At 50.6% G+C, this 16,055-nt stretch overlaps 4 protein-coding genes across 4 annotated transcripts; 1 reads left to right on the forward strand and 3 right to left on the reverse strand.

Annotated features, from left to right (window-relative positions):
• Positions 1-2,511: 2,511 nt before the first annotated feature.
• Positions 2,512-5,351, forward strand: M431DRAFT_273717 (glycoside hydrolase family 95 protein). Its single transcript, XM_024913966.1, has 3 exons — positions 2,512-3,192; positions 3,264-3,490; positions 3,562-5,351. The coding sequence occupies exons 1-3, from the start codon at positions 2,714-2,716 to the stop codon at positions 5,238-5,240; spliced, it is 2,385 nt and encodes a 794-aa protein (XP_024769097.1). The 5' UTR covers positions 2,512-2,713; the 3' UTR covers positions 5,241-5,351.
• A 136-nt stretch (positions 5,352-5,487) lies between these two features.
• Positions 5,488-9,891, reverse strand: M431DRAFT_97565 (hypothetical protein; the record flags this gene model as incomplete). Its single annotated transcript, XM_024924948.1, has 9 exons — positions 5,488-6,186; positions 6,240-6,427; positions 6,485-6,600; positions 6,660-7,189; positions 7,260-7,435; positions 7,493-8,393; positions 8,455-9,391; positions 9,457-9,647; positions 9,748-9,891. 9 exons carry the CDS (start codon positions 9,889-9,891, stop codon positions 5,488-5,490), a joined length of 3,882 nt encoding a protein of 1,293 aa, XP_024769098.1.
• Positions 9,892-11,005: 1,114 nt separating this feature from the next.
• On the reverse strand, positions 11,006-11,917 carry M431DRAFT_10007 (hypothetical protein; the record flags this gene model as incomplete). Its single annotated transcript, XM_024911157.1, has 2 exons — positions 11,006-11,820; positions 11,878-11,917. 2 exons carry the CDS (start codon positions 11,915-11,917, stop codon positions 11,006-11,008), a joined length of 855 nt encoding a protein of 284 aa, XP_024769099.1.
• A 683-nt stretch (positions 11,918-12,600) lies between these two features.
• Positions 12,601-15,693, reverse strand: M431DRAFT_126202 (hypothetical protein). Its single transcript, XM_024912269.1, has 2 exons — positions 14,382-15,693; positions 12,601-14,321 (listed from the first exon to the last, which is right to left on the reverse strand). The coding sequence occupies exons 1-2, from the start codon at positions 15,576-15,578 to the stop codon at positions 12,672-12,674; spliced, it is 2,847 nt and encodes a 948-aa protein (XP_024769100.1). The 5' UTR covers positions 15,579-15,693; the 3' UTR covers positions 12,601-12,671.
• Positions 15,694-16,055: the final 362 nt, after the last annotated feature.

Consider the following 16,055-nt stretch of genomic DNA (forward strand, 5'->3'; position numbering starts at 1 on the left):
TCATCGGACGTTACCCAGCTTTGTCCTTTCCGGTCTGTCGGCCGGGAGTCTCAGTCCATACTTTCCGGATCCTGCAGGATGGCTTTTTCTGACAGATGGCTATGCGGATGATTGGCGCGTTTCTAGTGGGCGCCATTTATTCCCGTTTGTGGAGGCGGAGTCGCATTTTCATTGTGCTCCGGACGGCTTTGGCCGAGTCTGGAGTAATTGAGTTTCAACTTCTGGATCTGAAGTGGCAATGTCTCATCAGAGAAGTAATCGAGGAATGCCTTTTCCCCGTCTGAGCTTCTCCACGGCAGAGACAAAAAGGGCCGACCATCTTAGCCCGCAAGCCCGGAACGCCATGGAGAAGCTTTGAATCTCCGTTTGAACGAGACCGGTGAAATAGTAATTGCCACAATTCCAAAAGGTCAGACCGGGTCAACAAAGCAGAGTTTTCGAGATTTTCTCCGTGGAATCGGATGATTTCTTTTTACGACTTCAAAATTAGAAGCGTGCACGCAGCTGCCTGGCGAGAACTCAAAATGGCGTTCACAAAGAGGAGATGGCTTGTGGAACAATTGGCAAGGCTAAATGATCGTATTGCCACAGCATTGATCCTATTACTCCGCAGCCAATGCAGGGACGAAGAAACTGACCGACGAGAGCCAGAGGATCAGCGTAACCTCGTCAGATTCCCTCAGATTATGCCTCATGCTGTGTGATATGTTTTCTGCCGATCCAATTTTTGGGTTGTTTCTCAGCAAGCTCAGTAAGCTTAGAAGCGAACTTAATCGTACTGTGATCGGTAGACAATCACACTCTTTAGTTTGATGTGTCATATTCAAACCCAGCTGAAAGAGCAGTGGGGGCGAGTGTCTCATATCATCTCACTTACAATCAGGCAGACCGAGTAAGCTCTGGTATTGACGATCTCCAGGTGGGTCACGGAGCGCTCCGAGATCGATCAGCTGACCTTGCACCTGAAAGATGGAGTCGAAGGGAGTTTGAGATTGAAACAAAACATTGACGAGCTGAAGATCCATGTTGCAGAGTATCCCTTCAGACGTAAGAGGATGCCTTGTGCTTCCATCACCAATCAGATGGTGCATATGCCCAGATTATATAAGCGTTCATGTTGTGTCTCTACAAAGAGTAACATTCCAGAAATTCTGTTGGTTGGCATACTATATATGTACATTGTATATATGCATTGTATTCTTCGGAGGGAGGGCTAGCGTGACGACAAAAAATGTAACCTCGTCATCGTTCATACTTGTGCCTTATCAAAATCAGCGCGATGATGCACTCAAATGGGGCAGTTCCCTGTACATGTCGCCGCAATGTATGATGCGCATTGAATTTTTAAATACATAGCGTTTCACTCTATAATTTTTCAGTGTAAAAAATTTTATCATGTGCACGTTTGGGGTAAGTGTCTGCAGAGGAAACTGTCACAGGTATATATGTAAGAGAGTCACTATTTCTTCCTACTTACATATGTACCTAGGTATATATGATAATTAAATAGGCGCAGGAAGCATTTACAGCTCGGCTATTATGAAAGAATCATATGAAACTTTTTTATACAAAAGTTCTATAGCTAGTTTTTTTACCATTGGAAATCCATCATCTATTCCAACCTGCTGCCTCAAAGTTGAAGTCTTTATTTTCCCTATCCGCCGGGTTTATTGACTCAACAGACCTGGAGTCTTTGGTTCGCCGATGCACATGCATAAACCAAACCCAAATTCTCCTTAGCGTAACAAGCCATTATGGCTCATGGCAGCAACAGGCATGCTTATTGTAAGATCCAATCGCAATGATAATACATGTCACTCCCCTTGTCCCGCTGCTGTACCGACGGATAGGAGAAAAGTGCCGATCCATGAGTTACAACGGCAAAAATAAGGCACCAGAAGCAGCCCCGGCCAATCAGTGCAGCTTCTCGGGATGTGCCTAATGTTGCGGATAAAGGCCGCTGGTGTGACCAAAGTTGCATCACCAGTGGTGCTCTTTAGCTCCCATTGCTTTATGGGGTTTTGATAATAGTCTGTTATGGAGCACACGTGTATAGTAGTATCGAGTTGCCTCTCTGCCGTGTGACTGCGGGGAAATCTGGGGAAACAGGATGAGCATTAATTAGTCTCACTCCACCACTTGTTCATCCAAGAGACTCTACCGACTCATCGTGCTCAATTCGCAAAGGACAGAACGGCTTAATTATCCGTCGGTAGACCCTCGATATCACTATAACTCAGCTTTGATCCCCCTTTTGCGATTCAACCGTCGCTTTCGCTTCTTCTTTAGCTCTTCCATACGTCGTTGAAGATTGTTCATCGCCAAGGGAATATCTGCAATGTTACATTCTGCACCCCGCAAAAACGGCCCGTTGTGAAATGAAAGGAGCGCTCTGGCTCGGGCTGGATCGTGTTCAGCTAGGCTTGAAGCATCATGAATCGCATACTTTGGGATTCTACCCTGACGATGACAGCTCTGACACGCAGCAAAGCTGTACCAATTGGGAATAACGTCGACTAATCGACAATGCGACCCTGCTACCGAACAATTTTCCCGCCGGGAAGAGCCCAGAGGTCGACGATCATGGCCCCGAATGGAAGGCACGGGTAAATCATCAACAGCTCATCATCGTCAGTATATATAGGTCCATTCACCTCCCCGTCTCTCCGATGGCCTTGGATAGAGAGACAAGCCTCTGGCATCAACCGCAACAATGGGCAAGCTCAGCCTCCGAGCCCTCCTCGTCGGGCTTCTGGCCTCCAATGCTTCGGCCGCCCTGGATGGAAGCCGATATCTATGGTATACATCTCCCGCCACGGACTGGGAGACCGGCGTCCTTCCCATTGGAAACAGTCGCCTCGGCGCGGCCATTTTCGGAGGCGGCAATGAAGTCGTCACCATCAACGAAGACACCATCTGGGATGGTCCGCAGCAGGACCGTGTCCCTGCGGGCGGACTTGCTGCGCTGCCAAAGATCCGTTCGCTGCTGATGGCTAACAATTTGACGGATGCTGGCAATCTCGTCGAGAGCGCAATGTACCCAACCAACTGCTGTGAGAGACAGTTTAGCTATTTTGGCAACCTCAACCTCAACTTTGGCCATGGCAGCGGTATATCAAATTACATTCGCTCGCTTGACACGCGCCAGGGCAACTCTAGCGTGTCTTACACGTTCAACGGTGTTACTTACACGTAAGTATTCCGCACTTGACAAGATGAATCTATTGGTTGCTGTATCTGCTGCTGACACACCGCTTGTTCAGTCGTGAATACGTCGCTAGCAACCCAGACGGCGTTATTGCAGCTAGATTTACATCAAGCAAGGCTGGCGCTCTGAGTGTATCTGCCACATTTTCGAGAATCAGCAACATTCTCAGCAATGCCGCATCAACTTCCGGCGGCGTCAACAGCGTGACCCTGCAAGGAACCAGCGGACAATCGACCAATCCCATTCTCTTTACCGGCAAGGCTCGTTTCGTAGCCAGCGGAGGTAACACCACCCTCTCTGTATAGTATGGATGAGACGAGGTTGTTTCAAATACTGATTCTCGTAATGTTTAGCTACTTTCAGCTCCTCCGGCGGTACTCTCACAATTACCGGCGCAACCACCATTGATGTCTTCCTCGATGTCGAGACAAACTACCGCTATCCTACCGCTAGTGCCCTCGCTGCCGAGGTCGACAACAAGCTCAACAGCGCCGTGTCCAAAGGCTTCCAGGCGGTTCACGATTCAGCCATCTCCGACGCCTCCGCCCTTCTCGGCCGCGCCAACATCAACCTCGGCACCTCCCCCAATGGCATCGCCAGTCAATCCACGGACCAGCGTGTCAAGTCTGCTCGAAGCGGCTTCAATGACCCGCAGCTAATCACTCTCGCATGGAACTACGGCCGCCATCTCCTCGTTGCCTCGTCGCGCGATACCTCAGCAGCCATCGACATGCCCCCCAACTTGCAGGGTGTCTGGAATAACGCAACTTCGGCGCCTTGGGGCGGAAAGTTCACCATCAACATCAACACCGAGATGAACCTGTGGCCCGCTGGCCAGACGAACCTCATTGAGACGCAGCTGCCGCTCTTTGATCTCCTCAAGGTCGCCCAGCCCCATGCCCAGAATATGGCCCAGAAGCTGTATGGCTGCAACGGCACTGTGTTCCACCACAACCTGGATGTCTGGGGTGATCCCGCCCCGACGGATAATTTCCCCTCGAGCAGCATGTGGCCCATGGGAGCGACGTGGCTGGTGCAGCACATGATGGAGCAGTACCGCTTCAACGGCGACCTCAACTTCCTCCGAAACACGGCCTACCCTTATCTACTTGACGTCTCCAAGTTCCTCCAGTGCTATACATTCACTTGGCAGGGCAACCGAGTCACCGGTCCTTCTATTTCTCCCGAGAACACTTACTTTGTGCCCACCGGTGCTAATGTCGCCGGCCAGCAGGAGCCCATGGACATGGCCCCTGAGATGGACAACCAGCTTATGCGAGATGTCATGACTTCTATCATCGAGGCCGCCTCCGCTCTCGGCATCTCCAGCAGCGACGCCAACGTCCAGGCTGCCACCAACTTCCTGCCCCTGATCCGAACGCCTCGCATCGGATCCTACGGCCAGATCCTCGAGTGGAGGGCAGAGTACCCCGAGACCGACCCCGGCCACCGTCATCTCTCTCCTCTTTACGGACTTCACCCAGGCAGCCAGTTCTCGCCCCTCGTCAACAGTACTCTCGCCGCAGCTGCCAAGGCCCTTCTTGATCACCGCGTCGCTAGCGGATCCGGTAGCACAGGCTGGAGTCGTACCTGGCTGATGAACCAATACGCTCGTCTCTTCTCTGGAGCTGATGTTTGGAAGCACATTCTTGGCTGGTTCGCCACTTATCCTACGCCCAATCTCTGGAACACCAACGGCGGATCTACCTTCCAGATTGACGGCAACTTTGGCTTCACCAGCGGTATCACCGAGATGTTGTTGCAGAGCCAGACCGGAACTGTTCATCTGCTGCCGGCTCTCCCCGGCTCCAACCTCCCCACTGGAAATGTCAGGGGTTTGCTGGCCCGAGGGGGCTTCCAGGTGGATATTGACTGGTCGAGCGGCAGCTTCAAGAATGCCACTGTCACGTCTACCAGAGGAGGTCAGTTGAAGCTTAGAGTGGGTAATGGACAGAGCTTCAAGGTCAATGGAGCTACGTATACCGGACCTATTGGTACAAGCTCAGGGACCAAGTATAGCATCACCGTCTAATTGCGGGATGGAAGGAGTGTTGTAGTATCGGCTTACCAACCTTTGAAAATATTGAAAATAGTTTTGTGCTGCCTCAATCGGGGCACAACTGCATATAGCACATAGTTTCTTTCAAATGAATTTCTCGTTCTGTCTAATTTCCATCATCGCTTGTATCGTGAACTTTGTATGAGAGTAGGAATGTAATATGTGTATAAGTTACAAAAATATATATGCCAATCCTATAGAAAGCAAGAAATAAAAAATCTCATCCGTCTAAATTCTGCGCCTCGCACATCTTTCTATACATGCCGCCCTGCGCTACCAAATCAACATGCTTCCCCATCTCCACAATCTTTCCCCCGTAAAAGACACAAATCATATCCGCATCCCTAATTGTCGACAGCCTATGAGCTACCGCAATAGTAATACGATCTCCTTCCTTTGCTGCTTCGGCCAGCGCGCTTTGAACAATCTTCTCGCTTTCAGTGTCCAACGCGCTGGTCGCTTCATCGAGTAGCAGGACTTTGGGGTTACGGATCAAAGAGCGAGCAATTGCAATACGTTGGCGCTGACCGCCTGAGAGCTGTGTGCCGTTTGAACCAGCAGCAGTGGCGAGACCGTCAGGTAGCGAAGACACGAAATCCCAAGCATTGGCAGCGCGTAAAGCTGCTTCGATCTTTGAGTCCGAAACTGTGACTTTCACAGTAGTTTCAACAGAGCCAACAGTCGGGTCATCAATTCCGAGTGCGATATTCTCGCGAATGGAGCCTTGGAAAAGAGTTGGTTCTTGCTGCACCAAAGAGACAACCCGACGGTATAGTCGCGGGCTCAGCTCCGTCAGTTTATCGCCGTCAATGCTAATGTTTCCTGTGGAAGGGTCGTAGAACCGCTCGAGCATGGCAATCATGGTGGATTTGCCGCAGCCAGATGCGCCAACAAGAGCGTAAAACTGGCCTTTTTGAATCTGCAATATATTAGATGACGGATGATAACACTCTTAGCTGCTCGTGTACATACCTCCAGATTGATGCCTCTCAGAACAGGCGCCTCCGGTCGCAGGGGATATGAGAAGTGAACACTATCAAGGGCAATTGGGCCGCCAGACGTTGGACCCTTATCCGTATTATCTGGTGTTTCTTGCACAATTGGTTGGAGTTGGTTGAGCCAAAAGATGTAATTCGCCGCATTTTTGCCCTTGGTGATACCTAGACACAGATATCAGTCAGCAAATTCGATGCTTGAACAGGACGATGTTTACTTACTAGTTGAAAACTGAAACAGCTGCGAGGCTGCTTGACCCGAGAAAAAGACACCCAAAAATGTGACATAGAAGTTATGCATACTAGTCTCTCCAAATGAGACGAGGCGACATCCATACCTAGACCCAAGTATCAGCATCCCATTCGTCACCCAGATGATCATTTATGTGCCACTTACCAGAATCCCAAGGCAAGAAAGAAATACTCAATGCACTGTGTGAAAGCAAAGCAAACCATCATGATTGACATTGGCTTCACTGATCCAACAATCGCCTGGTCCAACTCATGAGTGTAACTATTGAGAACCGATTCCTCAATAGCCAGAGATGACACAGTCCGTATAGCAGTGACGGCTTCCGAAGCTATAGCGGCACTTCTCGACTGTCGCGCTGAGATGCCGTGGTCGAGCTTTACATCCAATCGGATCTTGAACCAACCCGATCCTACCATGGGGGGTAAGCCAGCAAAAACAACTACAAGTCCCAGCTTCCAACTGTATGCAATGGCCAAGATGCTGCATGCGGTGATGTTAAACACGGCTACCAGTATCAGAGCAATGTTGAAGCCCATAAGCTCCAAGATGGCTTGTGGATTGGCGTCGACGCGACTAGCCAAGGCGCCGATGTTGTTTTCTGTGCGATCGAAGAACTGAAGATCTTGGCGGAGCATATCATTCAAGCTTTGGCGTCGAAGTTTATGGGATAGAGTCTAGAGGGGCAATTAGCACTGGAGTGATAAAGTTGCTCATGTCAAGAGAAGAGAAGAGAATAGAGCATACCTGAGCGATTGCATTAGTAGCAAATCCTAGCACTCCATAAAAGATCAAGCAGCCCGCCGCCAGGACAATAAACATGGCAGCGAAGAAATTGCCCTTTTTGGTCATTTCTGAACCAGTCAAAGTAAAGACATCAATCGTGCTGGACAAAAGAATCGCTTGGCCTGGAAAGCCAGCAGCTATCAAACAGTTAGAATTTTATCTCTTTGCCATTCCAAATCTCGATCATTACTTACCTCCTCCAAGACAACAAAGAACGCAGAATATGTACGCCCACCTCAACTCTGGGTGATCAACCACAAGTTTCCAGACGACAGAGAGGAATCCCAGCTTTTTGTAATGTTCATAGTTGTCCCTCTCTTTCTGCTGTTCAAGGCGCACTTGATCTTTGGTGGCGTATCGGCTCAAGCTCTTGACAAGATCAGCCGGGTCATGTGCTTCTTTTTCGTCACCTTGGTCCTCTGATTCGGTATCCGATTGGTTCTTCGAGACAGCTAGATCCTGGATGCGCACTAATTGAGCATAAATTCCGTCTTGCTTCATTAAGCCAGCATGTGTCCCTTGCTCAATAATCTTTCCTCTCTTCATAACGACAATGTTATCAGCTTTCCGAATGGTCGCCAACTTGTGAGCGATGACGATTGTTGTGCGCCCTTCAGAAGCTCTGTCAAGTGCCCGTTGGACGATACCTTCGGCATGGGGATCAAGCGCACTCGTCGCTTCGTCAAGCAACAAAACCTTGGGCTGAGAAACAATACTCCTCGCAATGGCGACACGCTGCTTCTGGCCTCCAGAGAGCAAACCGCCTCTCTGTCCAATCTGCGTATCATAACCGTCTGGCAATTCCGAGATGAAGTCGTGGGCGAAAGCAATTTTGGCAGCTTCTTCGACCTGAGCCATCTTTTCTTCTCTAGAGGCATGCTCCCACTTTGTGCCAACCAGACCATGAGCAATGTTGTCAAATGCCGAGCCCTGGAAAAGCACCGGCTCTTGCTGGACGAGCCGAACATGTTTTCGAAGCCAATTAAGATTGAGCTCATTGATTGGCTTGCCGTCTAGCTTGATGACTCCAGATTTAGGGTTATACCAACGCTCAAGGAGGCCGACAATCGTGCTCTTTCCAGAACCGCTCTGACCCTGTACAACTAATGTCAATTATTTTTCTCTAGACAAAGGTAAGAAATATGGGAAAACTGACCACCAAGGCTGTGACCTTTCCAGCAGGAACGATTAGTGAAAAGTCGTCCAGCACAGTAATTCCAGGCCGAGAGGGATATGCAAAGTTGACATTTTCCAGTTCGATATGGCCGATGACTTCAGAGGGCTTGTCTCCAGTTTCATCAAATGGATTAATGTCGGATTGCCTGTCAATGAGCTCGAAAAGCTGAGCGGCGCCCGATGCAGCTCTCGCAAATTCGATGGAGTAAGGAGCTAAAGCCGTAATGCTAATGGTTGCAATCGTCACGGAGAACAGCACCGTGAAGATCGCGCCTGACGATTTAATCTCTCCATTCGCAAAAAGATGAATGCCTTGCCAGAAAGCAAGTCCAAAGCCCAGATACATGATTGTGTATTCGATCGAGAAGAGCGCCGCGAACCAAGGTGAGAGCTGGCGTCCGTATTTGTGAGCTTCGCTCAAGTACTCATCGAACTTCTTGACAAGCCTCGATCGCATCTCAAAAGCATGTACAGTTCTTGCACTTCCAAGTATTCCTTCAGCAAAAGCGTTGCCTTTGGCGTGAGTGTCGAAGATTTTGGTTTCGATGCCTGCTTCAGTGATACCAACAAACGCCATGACGACTATAGTAGTCGGCGCAATGCAAAGGCAAATGAGGGTTAGCTTCCACTGAGTAACGAACGCAACGATAAATGCAGTAACAAAGGCAGAAAGTCCTTGGAACGTAAGACCAAGCTTCTCTGCGATGCCGCCCTGAATGAGCTTTCCATTGGAGGTTGCTTGCGTCGCAATCGATCCACTGGTGCCGAGATCATAGTAGGCAACCTCTTGGCTCAGCGCAGCCTTTAGATATGCATGCCGGATGTTTCGAACGATTCGATAGGCGTTGTATGTCAAGAGGACGTTGTAAGCGTAAGACAGGACAAATCTGGCGATGCCGAGGTAGACAAAGTAGAGCCTTTACATGGTGTCAATCCCGCAGCATGCAATCCCCAATAGTTTCAGTTTAGAGGAAGAACTTACGCCAACTTTGCAGAATCGTGACGGAGCTTTTCACCCCCAGACGCGGGATCAATGACAAAATCGGTGATGCTCGTGACAAAGTTTCCAAAAATGAGATTCTGGAGGGCAATGCCAGCTCCAGAAGCGATTGCAGCGAGAATCGAAATGGCCAAGATGATCTGTTCATACCGCCCTGCATAGGTGAAGATTCTCTGTATTCGTTAACGAGACACAGTTAGCTGATGCTAAAGAAGGTAAAACTGAAGGCCTGGAGGATCGTGAATTGTCTTTCTTTTTCCCCAGATTACTTACCAGATATGGACTCCCAGACTTCTTCTCGCTCGTTGAGGTTTCATCCTCTTTTGCAATTGGTACATCTACACTAATATCCGTCTGTCCAACAGCATCTGAGCTTCCGCTGACAGGCACGGCATGCCTCTTTTCTGAGACAGCCATGTTCAACCCGCCAGTTTCGTCCCCGATGTTGTTGAAGCAGTCGTGAAAAGGTGTACTCGTAGGCTAATGTGGTAAGATTAACTAGCCTCTTTTACCAGCTTTATCTCTTGGTTTGATGGAACGTTAACATGGAGCCCCGTTGAGATGTATGTCAGGCAGTCGAACTTCCTTATAACGAACCGCTCATCTGAGGCCTCGTACGTGTATCTCACCCAAGTCCGCGTCGATACTGCATTGTCAACGGCAGACTCTTGCTCCGACTCTTCATGAAATCATTTGATTCCTGCTCCGCTCCGCATCCGTATCGGGCGATGCAACTTTCGCCCTCGGGCTCCGGTGTTTCGGGGCCCGCGGGCCGAATCGCCAAGGACCAGCTAGGCATGGGGCGATGTTGTGTCTGATTGGTTTAGCTGGTTTTTCCGAATCTCTCCCTGATTCCTCCCAGGGCGGTGGCCAATAATAGATGCCAGTACGTACTGCGTAATTCGACGCAGTTTTACTCAAACGTTAAGTATTACAGGCACATGCGTACTCGTACGTATTTCTGCGCTTAGTAACTCGAGGATTACGAAAAGGAGTACAATGCACCAAAAGGCAAAAGGTGGCTCCACGTTTCTACTAAGCAACTTTAATCTGGTGTCTCGTGAAGATGGCAACATGTACTCACAAAAAACAAATCGCAGCATAAACTCACCATGATCGCTGAGAACTACTCTGCTGACTGCGTAACTTTGTATCTTAGCATTCAACACCCCGCTCGTAATCGTATTGCTGCAACGTTACGCTTCACGCTCCTTCGAGCATACTGCATGTGCTTACCCTGGAGTAGAATGAGCGTTGACGTGCGAATGTGAACTTGTAGACAAGAGTGTTCAGTTCAATTGATCTTTTATGTACTGTAGTCCGAGCCATTTGCTTAGAAAACATTTCTGACGACACAAGATCTTGTAAGTCGTGAGAGACTACTAACAATTATGAACGCGAGTGTGGCCAACACAAACAACAAGGATGAGATCTCCAAGGAGTATAAACCAACAAGCTATAACAATAGAGTGCCTTCATTCAATCTCTGTAATCGCTATTCCCTAAAATATATATCAATCACTCTCCAAACCTAAGCCACCGTCTCCGCCCCCCAGTAATACGTATTGATCCCGCTCCCCATATAAGTATCCTCATAAACACCCGCCTTCTCCCCTTCCAGCGCCGCTCCAGCACACACAATCAATGGCATGAAGTGCTCTCCCCTCATCGGCGGATGCATGTCATTCGCATGAGGCAGCTGTCGCCATCCCGACACCCTCCGCCACCTCTCCTCCTTGCTCTCCGCGCCAACCGCCTGGGTCAGCGCGCCGTTCCACTGGCTAATCTTGTTCTTCCACTCATTCACCTTGGCGGGCGACCCGGATCGCAGCTCAGAGTAAGCCTGGAAGTTGTGCAGAGAAGCAAAGCCCGAACCGACAACGGCGATGTTGTTCTGGCGAAGCTTCGATAGCGCGGCTCCCATACGTAGGTGCTTCTCTGGGTCCTCCGATTCCAGCACGGAAACCTGTACGATGGGCACGTTGGCGTCGGGGTTCACAAGTAGCATGGGAATGAACACGCCATGATCCCATCCTCTCTCGCCATCGAGAACTGATGCAAGGCCTTGCTCTTCCAGCGCAGCCTTGACCTCGCGCGCAACCTCTGGTTGACCTGAAGCTGGGTACTTGAGCGAGTAGGCCGCCTTGGGAAAGTTGTAGTAGTCATAGTAGAGTTCGTGAGACGCCGCAGATGAAATGGTCGGGTTCTTCGTCGACCAGTGCGCCGTAACAAGGACAATAGCACGGGGCTGCTCAGGAGTGCCGAGCTTGAGAATCTTGGGCACTCTGTTCTTCAGAGAGTAAACAATGTCCTTGTGAGAGGGATCACCAAGGATAGGGAGGGGACCTAAGAGCTCTCATGTCAGTCAATCATGTAACTACCAGACGATGAATGAAATCTCACCTCCACCATGTGAGAGCGCAATCACAGGAGCCACAGTCATCGTAGCTTTGCGTCCCAAAAAGTACGTTGAAGCGTATCGAAACAGTATGCCTAGCACGACCAATCTGCCAACCAAGGCAAAGAGTCTTTTCAATAACAGTCTCATCAAACTTCTGTGTGCTGACACAAAAACTCCAAATCAACACGGTGGGACCTTGGCCCTTTTATCTGATTTTCTTTCCCTCCTGGACGTTGAGCTGACGAAAGAAATGAAAAACTCTAAAACAAGTCAAACTTCTAGAAACCGAGGCCAACGAGCTTCTTCGCCTCAATTTGCTCCTTGTGATTTGCGGCATCTTCGCGCCTCGCCCCGCTTTCGCCCTTTTCCCCATGCGAACTTCTGGCGGGTATCTTTTGCAAGCCTCAAGGGGACTTTGATGAATAAAAACCGCCCGAATTGCGCTTATTAACGGTGGAATGTGCCCGTTGGCCAATCATCAGACGCAAGCCCATCTGATAGCGCGCGCGCTGGAAATAGGGCTGGTTGTAGCCGCGCGTGGGAGGCCGAGTTAAGCTTCAATATCCCACATGGAAGCCGCCGTCCTTTTTTCGAAGCATGCGCGTTTATACATTTGTCATGCTGATTCCATCGTCACCTGGCAGTTGAAGCTGGGGTTGTACTGGAGCTTATCAGATCTTTTGGAATCGCAAAGAGTAAGCATGTAAAGGGGCTATGCGAAATGAATCAGTGGTATCGTATTCAAAATTGACGTGATGAGCATTATCTATCTGATTTGCATGTATCCTACATATGTCTACTGGAATACAGCAACCTTGTCTCGTCCGGCACCAACGGCCTTGATCCGCGATCCAATCTCCAGCGGACTTCCTTCACTCACAATGAAATGTCCCTTTGTCTGAGCTTCTGGCAGCTTGCCTCCAAGAATCTTGTGCACATTTACGCTGACGAGATCCAGCGCCGACTTCTCGGTCAGTCGGCCGTTACCGTTGTGGTAGGCTGTGCCGGCTTCGAAGCCTAGGTCACGCACATACCAATCTTCGGGCAAGCCAATGGCGACTGTAACACCGGCATCGAGCAGGTAATCGATGGTCGTGCCATTTGACAGTGGCGCACCGGGAAGCGAGCGACGTTGGTCCCAGTTAGTAGGGTGTGCTTGAAGCGGGAGCAAGATGACGCCGACCTTTGCAGCTGCAAGTTCTGTCGCAACAAGATGAGATTCTGAACCGCCAAGAATGGCCAGCTTAATCTTGGAGTTGGTAAGCTCTTCGACCTCAGATTTGATTCTCAGTGCAGTCGCGATGCCATCGGCATTGTCAATCGTCAGAGCCAACACCGTCTTTCCGGCGATGACCTTTTGCAAGTTGGCCAACTCTGAGAAGGGATCTTCAGCTGGCTTATCCTTGGAGGCAGCGGCCAAGAGCTTGCTTCGCAACAGACCAAACAGCTGGGAATAACTGCCAAGGCTGCGAGAGCTAAGGTCAAGAGTGTAATGCACAGCCAAATCTGCGTCGAATATAGCACCATTTTCAGCGACCGTTCTTGCCGCAGTGAGGAAGCCAGCAGAGGTTCCGTGATGGGATTTGCCGCCCAAGAGTTTCGGTGCTGAGATGCCCTTGGTCACGCCGTATTTGGCGGCAACGTTGAGCTTCTTGCTGTCCAACCGAAGCCCGTCGACGGCACGAGAGAAGGCAACCGGGTTGGGTCCGTTATCCGTTACATCTTCTCCGTCGATATCGTTCAATCCAATGGTACCAGCGACACCGGTAAATGAGTTGGTAAGGTAGCCATTGGATAGCTCGACATGTACCTTGGCAGCCTTGGCAGCCGCCTCATATTCGGAGCTGCATGGGCCGATGCAGGCAATCTTGCCTCCAGAGACAAACATATCCAAAGGCTTGTCGTTGGACTCCAAAATCTCATCGTCAGATAATAGGACTTTGGTGATGCCATGGAAAACGACATCCTGAATCTCGGTTGGCTCTTCGATGATATCAGCCAGCGCCTCATTAGGCACTATGGGGCCCACCGTGGATTTCGAGAGCTCAACCGGGTTCTCAAACTGCGCGGTGCCATCAATCCACACTTGAACGGGGGTGGCTCCGACGCTCAAAGGGTCGCTGTCCCAAATGACAATATCGGCATCGAAACCCGGCTTGACCTTTCCTAGTCTCTTTCCAAAACCAAGCAGCTCTGCAGGCGCGCTGGTGACGGCAGAGAGAGCGGCGTGATAGGGCAGCCCGTAATGATAGCCCTTGGCGGCCTCAAATAGGACGTGCTGGGCATTGAGAACGGGGTTATCGCTGACATATACAGTGGTAAGGTTGGCGTCGTAGAGATACTTGCCGGCGTGCTCAGACGCTACGAAGGCCTCAGTCTTGTAGTACATGTTGTCGGCAAACAGGGCAGACGCGGGTGGCCGGCCTCCCCACGTGCGTTTCAGGATCTATAACCAGTTACCAAGGTCAGGCTTTGTCACATCAAAATTGTATCTGAATTCACGTACCTCAGTAGCTAGATAGGTTTGGTGAGCATGGTGGAAGGCCCGAATAGCAAACTTGAACTCGTTTGTATGATCTACCATGGCCTCGAGGTCGGGAACGGTGTAGCAGTGAGTGTTGATATGGACCTGGCCACGAAGAGCTGCGGCAAGGGACTCCCAATGCAACACCTGTGGCAAGTACTCGTCCATGTTCTCAACACCAATGGCATCGGCCTTGTCACACCAATCATCCTGGCGCTGGATCAGGGCGCGGGCCTCTTCAAAGGCGTGTCGAAAGTTGTAGCTTTCGCCCATGCGGCTGGAGGGCCGCCTGTCGATACCTCCGTGCACTCTCTTTGGGTTCTCTCCGCAGGCCATCTTCATGTATCGCCAATTACGGTCGGGGTCAGCCAGCATATCCTGCGCGCTAATTTCTTTTCGACCGTCTTTGGGGCCAACAGCATGCTTGATGGGATAAGCTTCACCGCCTATGCTATTACCGGAACCAGGAAGGATGAGCGAAGTGGTGACGCCGCCGGACTTGATGACTTCGATCTGGGGATCCAAAGGATAGAAGGCATCAATAGATCGTGCCCATGGGGTGATGTCGTCGGAGACTTCATTGGTATCGGCGTAGCCACGCAGGTATGGCAAAGAGTCGACGCCAGCATGGCTGTGCATGTCAATGATGCCAGTGGTGAGCTGACGCCCTGCAGCATCAAAGATTTGAGTGCCTTGTGGGAGCGCTCGTGACGAGATGTGAGATCCGACCTGTTTAATGAGGCCATACTCCAGCAGTACATCGCCCTGGATCCATTCCCAGCCTTTGCCGGCTCTGGCATCGGCCTCGCTGGTGCCCTCGACGGGCTCGCCAATCCAAATGGTAGCGTTCTTGATGAGGGTAGGCTTGCTACCTTCGATCCATCTGGCGTTCTTGTCTCGCCCTAGACCGATGGGATCTTGCGGCTTGTGCCTGAGCTTCTGGCAGGTCTGTAGATCATCGTTAAGCTTGTCCAGCGACAGCAGCGGCCCTTTGGTATCCTCTCGCCAGATTTGCTTCCATTGCCCGGCCACCAGGAGCGTCAGACAAGTGGCGGCGAATAGCTTCAAGACACGAGACCGGCGGAATCCAGCGCGGCGAGCGCGGAAATGCGCATCTCCAGACGCTGGCAGTGGGAGCCCCGACACGCTGTAGGGAGGAAGACAAGCTTTTTCGTCCATGGCTCTCCCAGTCCTTTGGATGGCGACTGAGGAATGGGGAGATGAGAAAGACGACAGCGATAAGAAAGGAAGAAGAAATTGGTGAGTTGAAGATCAACTCCTTGCACGGAGTTTGTATGTAATCGCCAGCTTCACCTCTCTATCAATTCCATGTTCTGTTTCATCCAAAGATAAGAGCTCCAGCTCCGAGATAGGTCAAGTCCCGCTGCTGCTCGCGGGCTAAGCCGCATTTTGCAGCAATGGGCGCTGGATGGGGCCGACCCGGGCCTATCAGACTCGCCACAGCAGCGCCAAAAGTTCCCGTCTGCAGGGGCCTTGCGGGGTAGCAGGTGCTAAGGCACAGCGCTAATGTCCTGTATCACGGCCAAGGTGGGCCTGTCCTCGATGCCATCATTTTCGTCATTCATGGCACACACACACACTCACTCACACAGCTTGGGGTTATATGGAGTACTATGTATAGTTCCATGTACAAAT

This window comes from Trichoderma harzianum (genome assembly GCF_003025095.1).
Source record: "Trichoderma harzianum CBS 226.95 unplaced genomic scaffold M431scaffold_18, whole genome shotgun sequence".
NCBI lineage: Eukaryota > Fungi > Ascomycota > Sordariomycetes > Hypocreales > Hypocreaceae > Trichoderma > Trichoderma harzianum.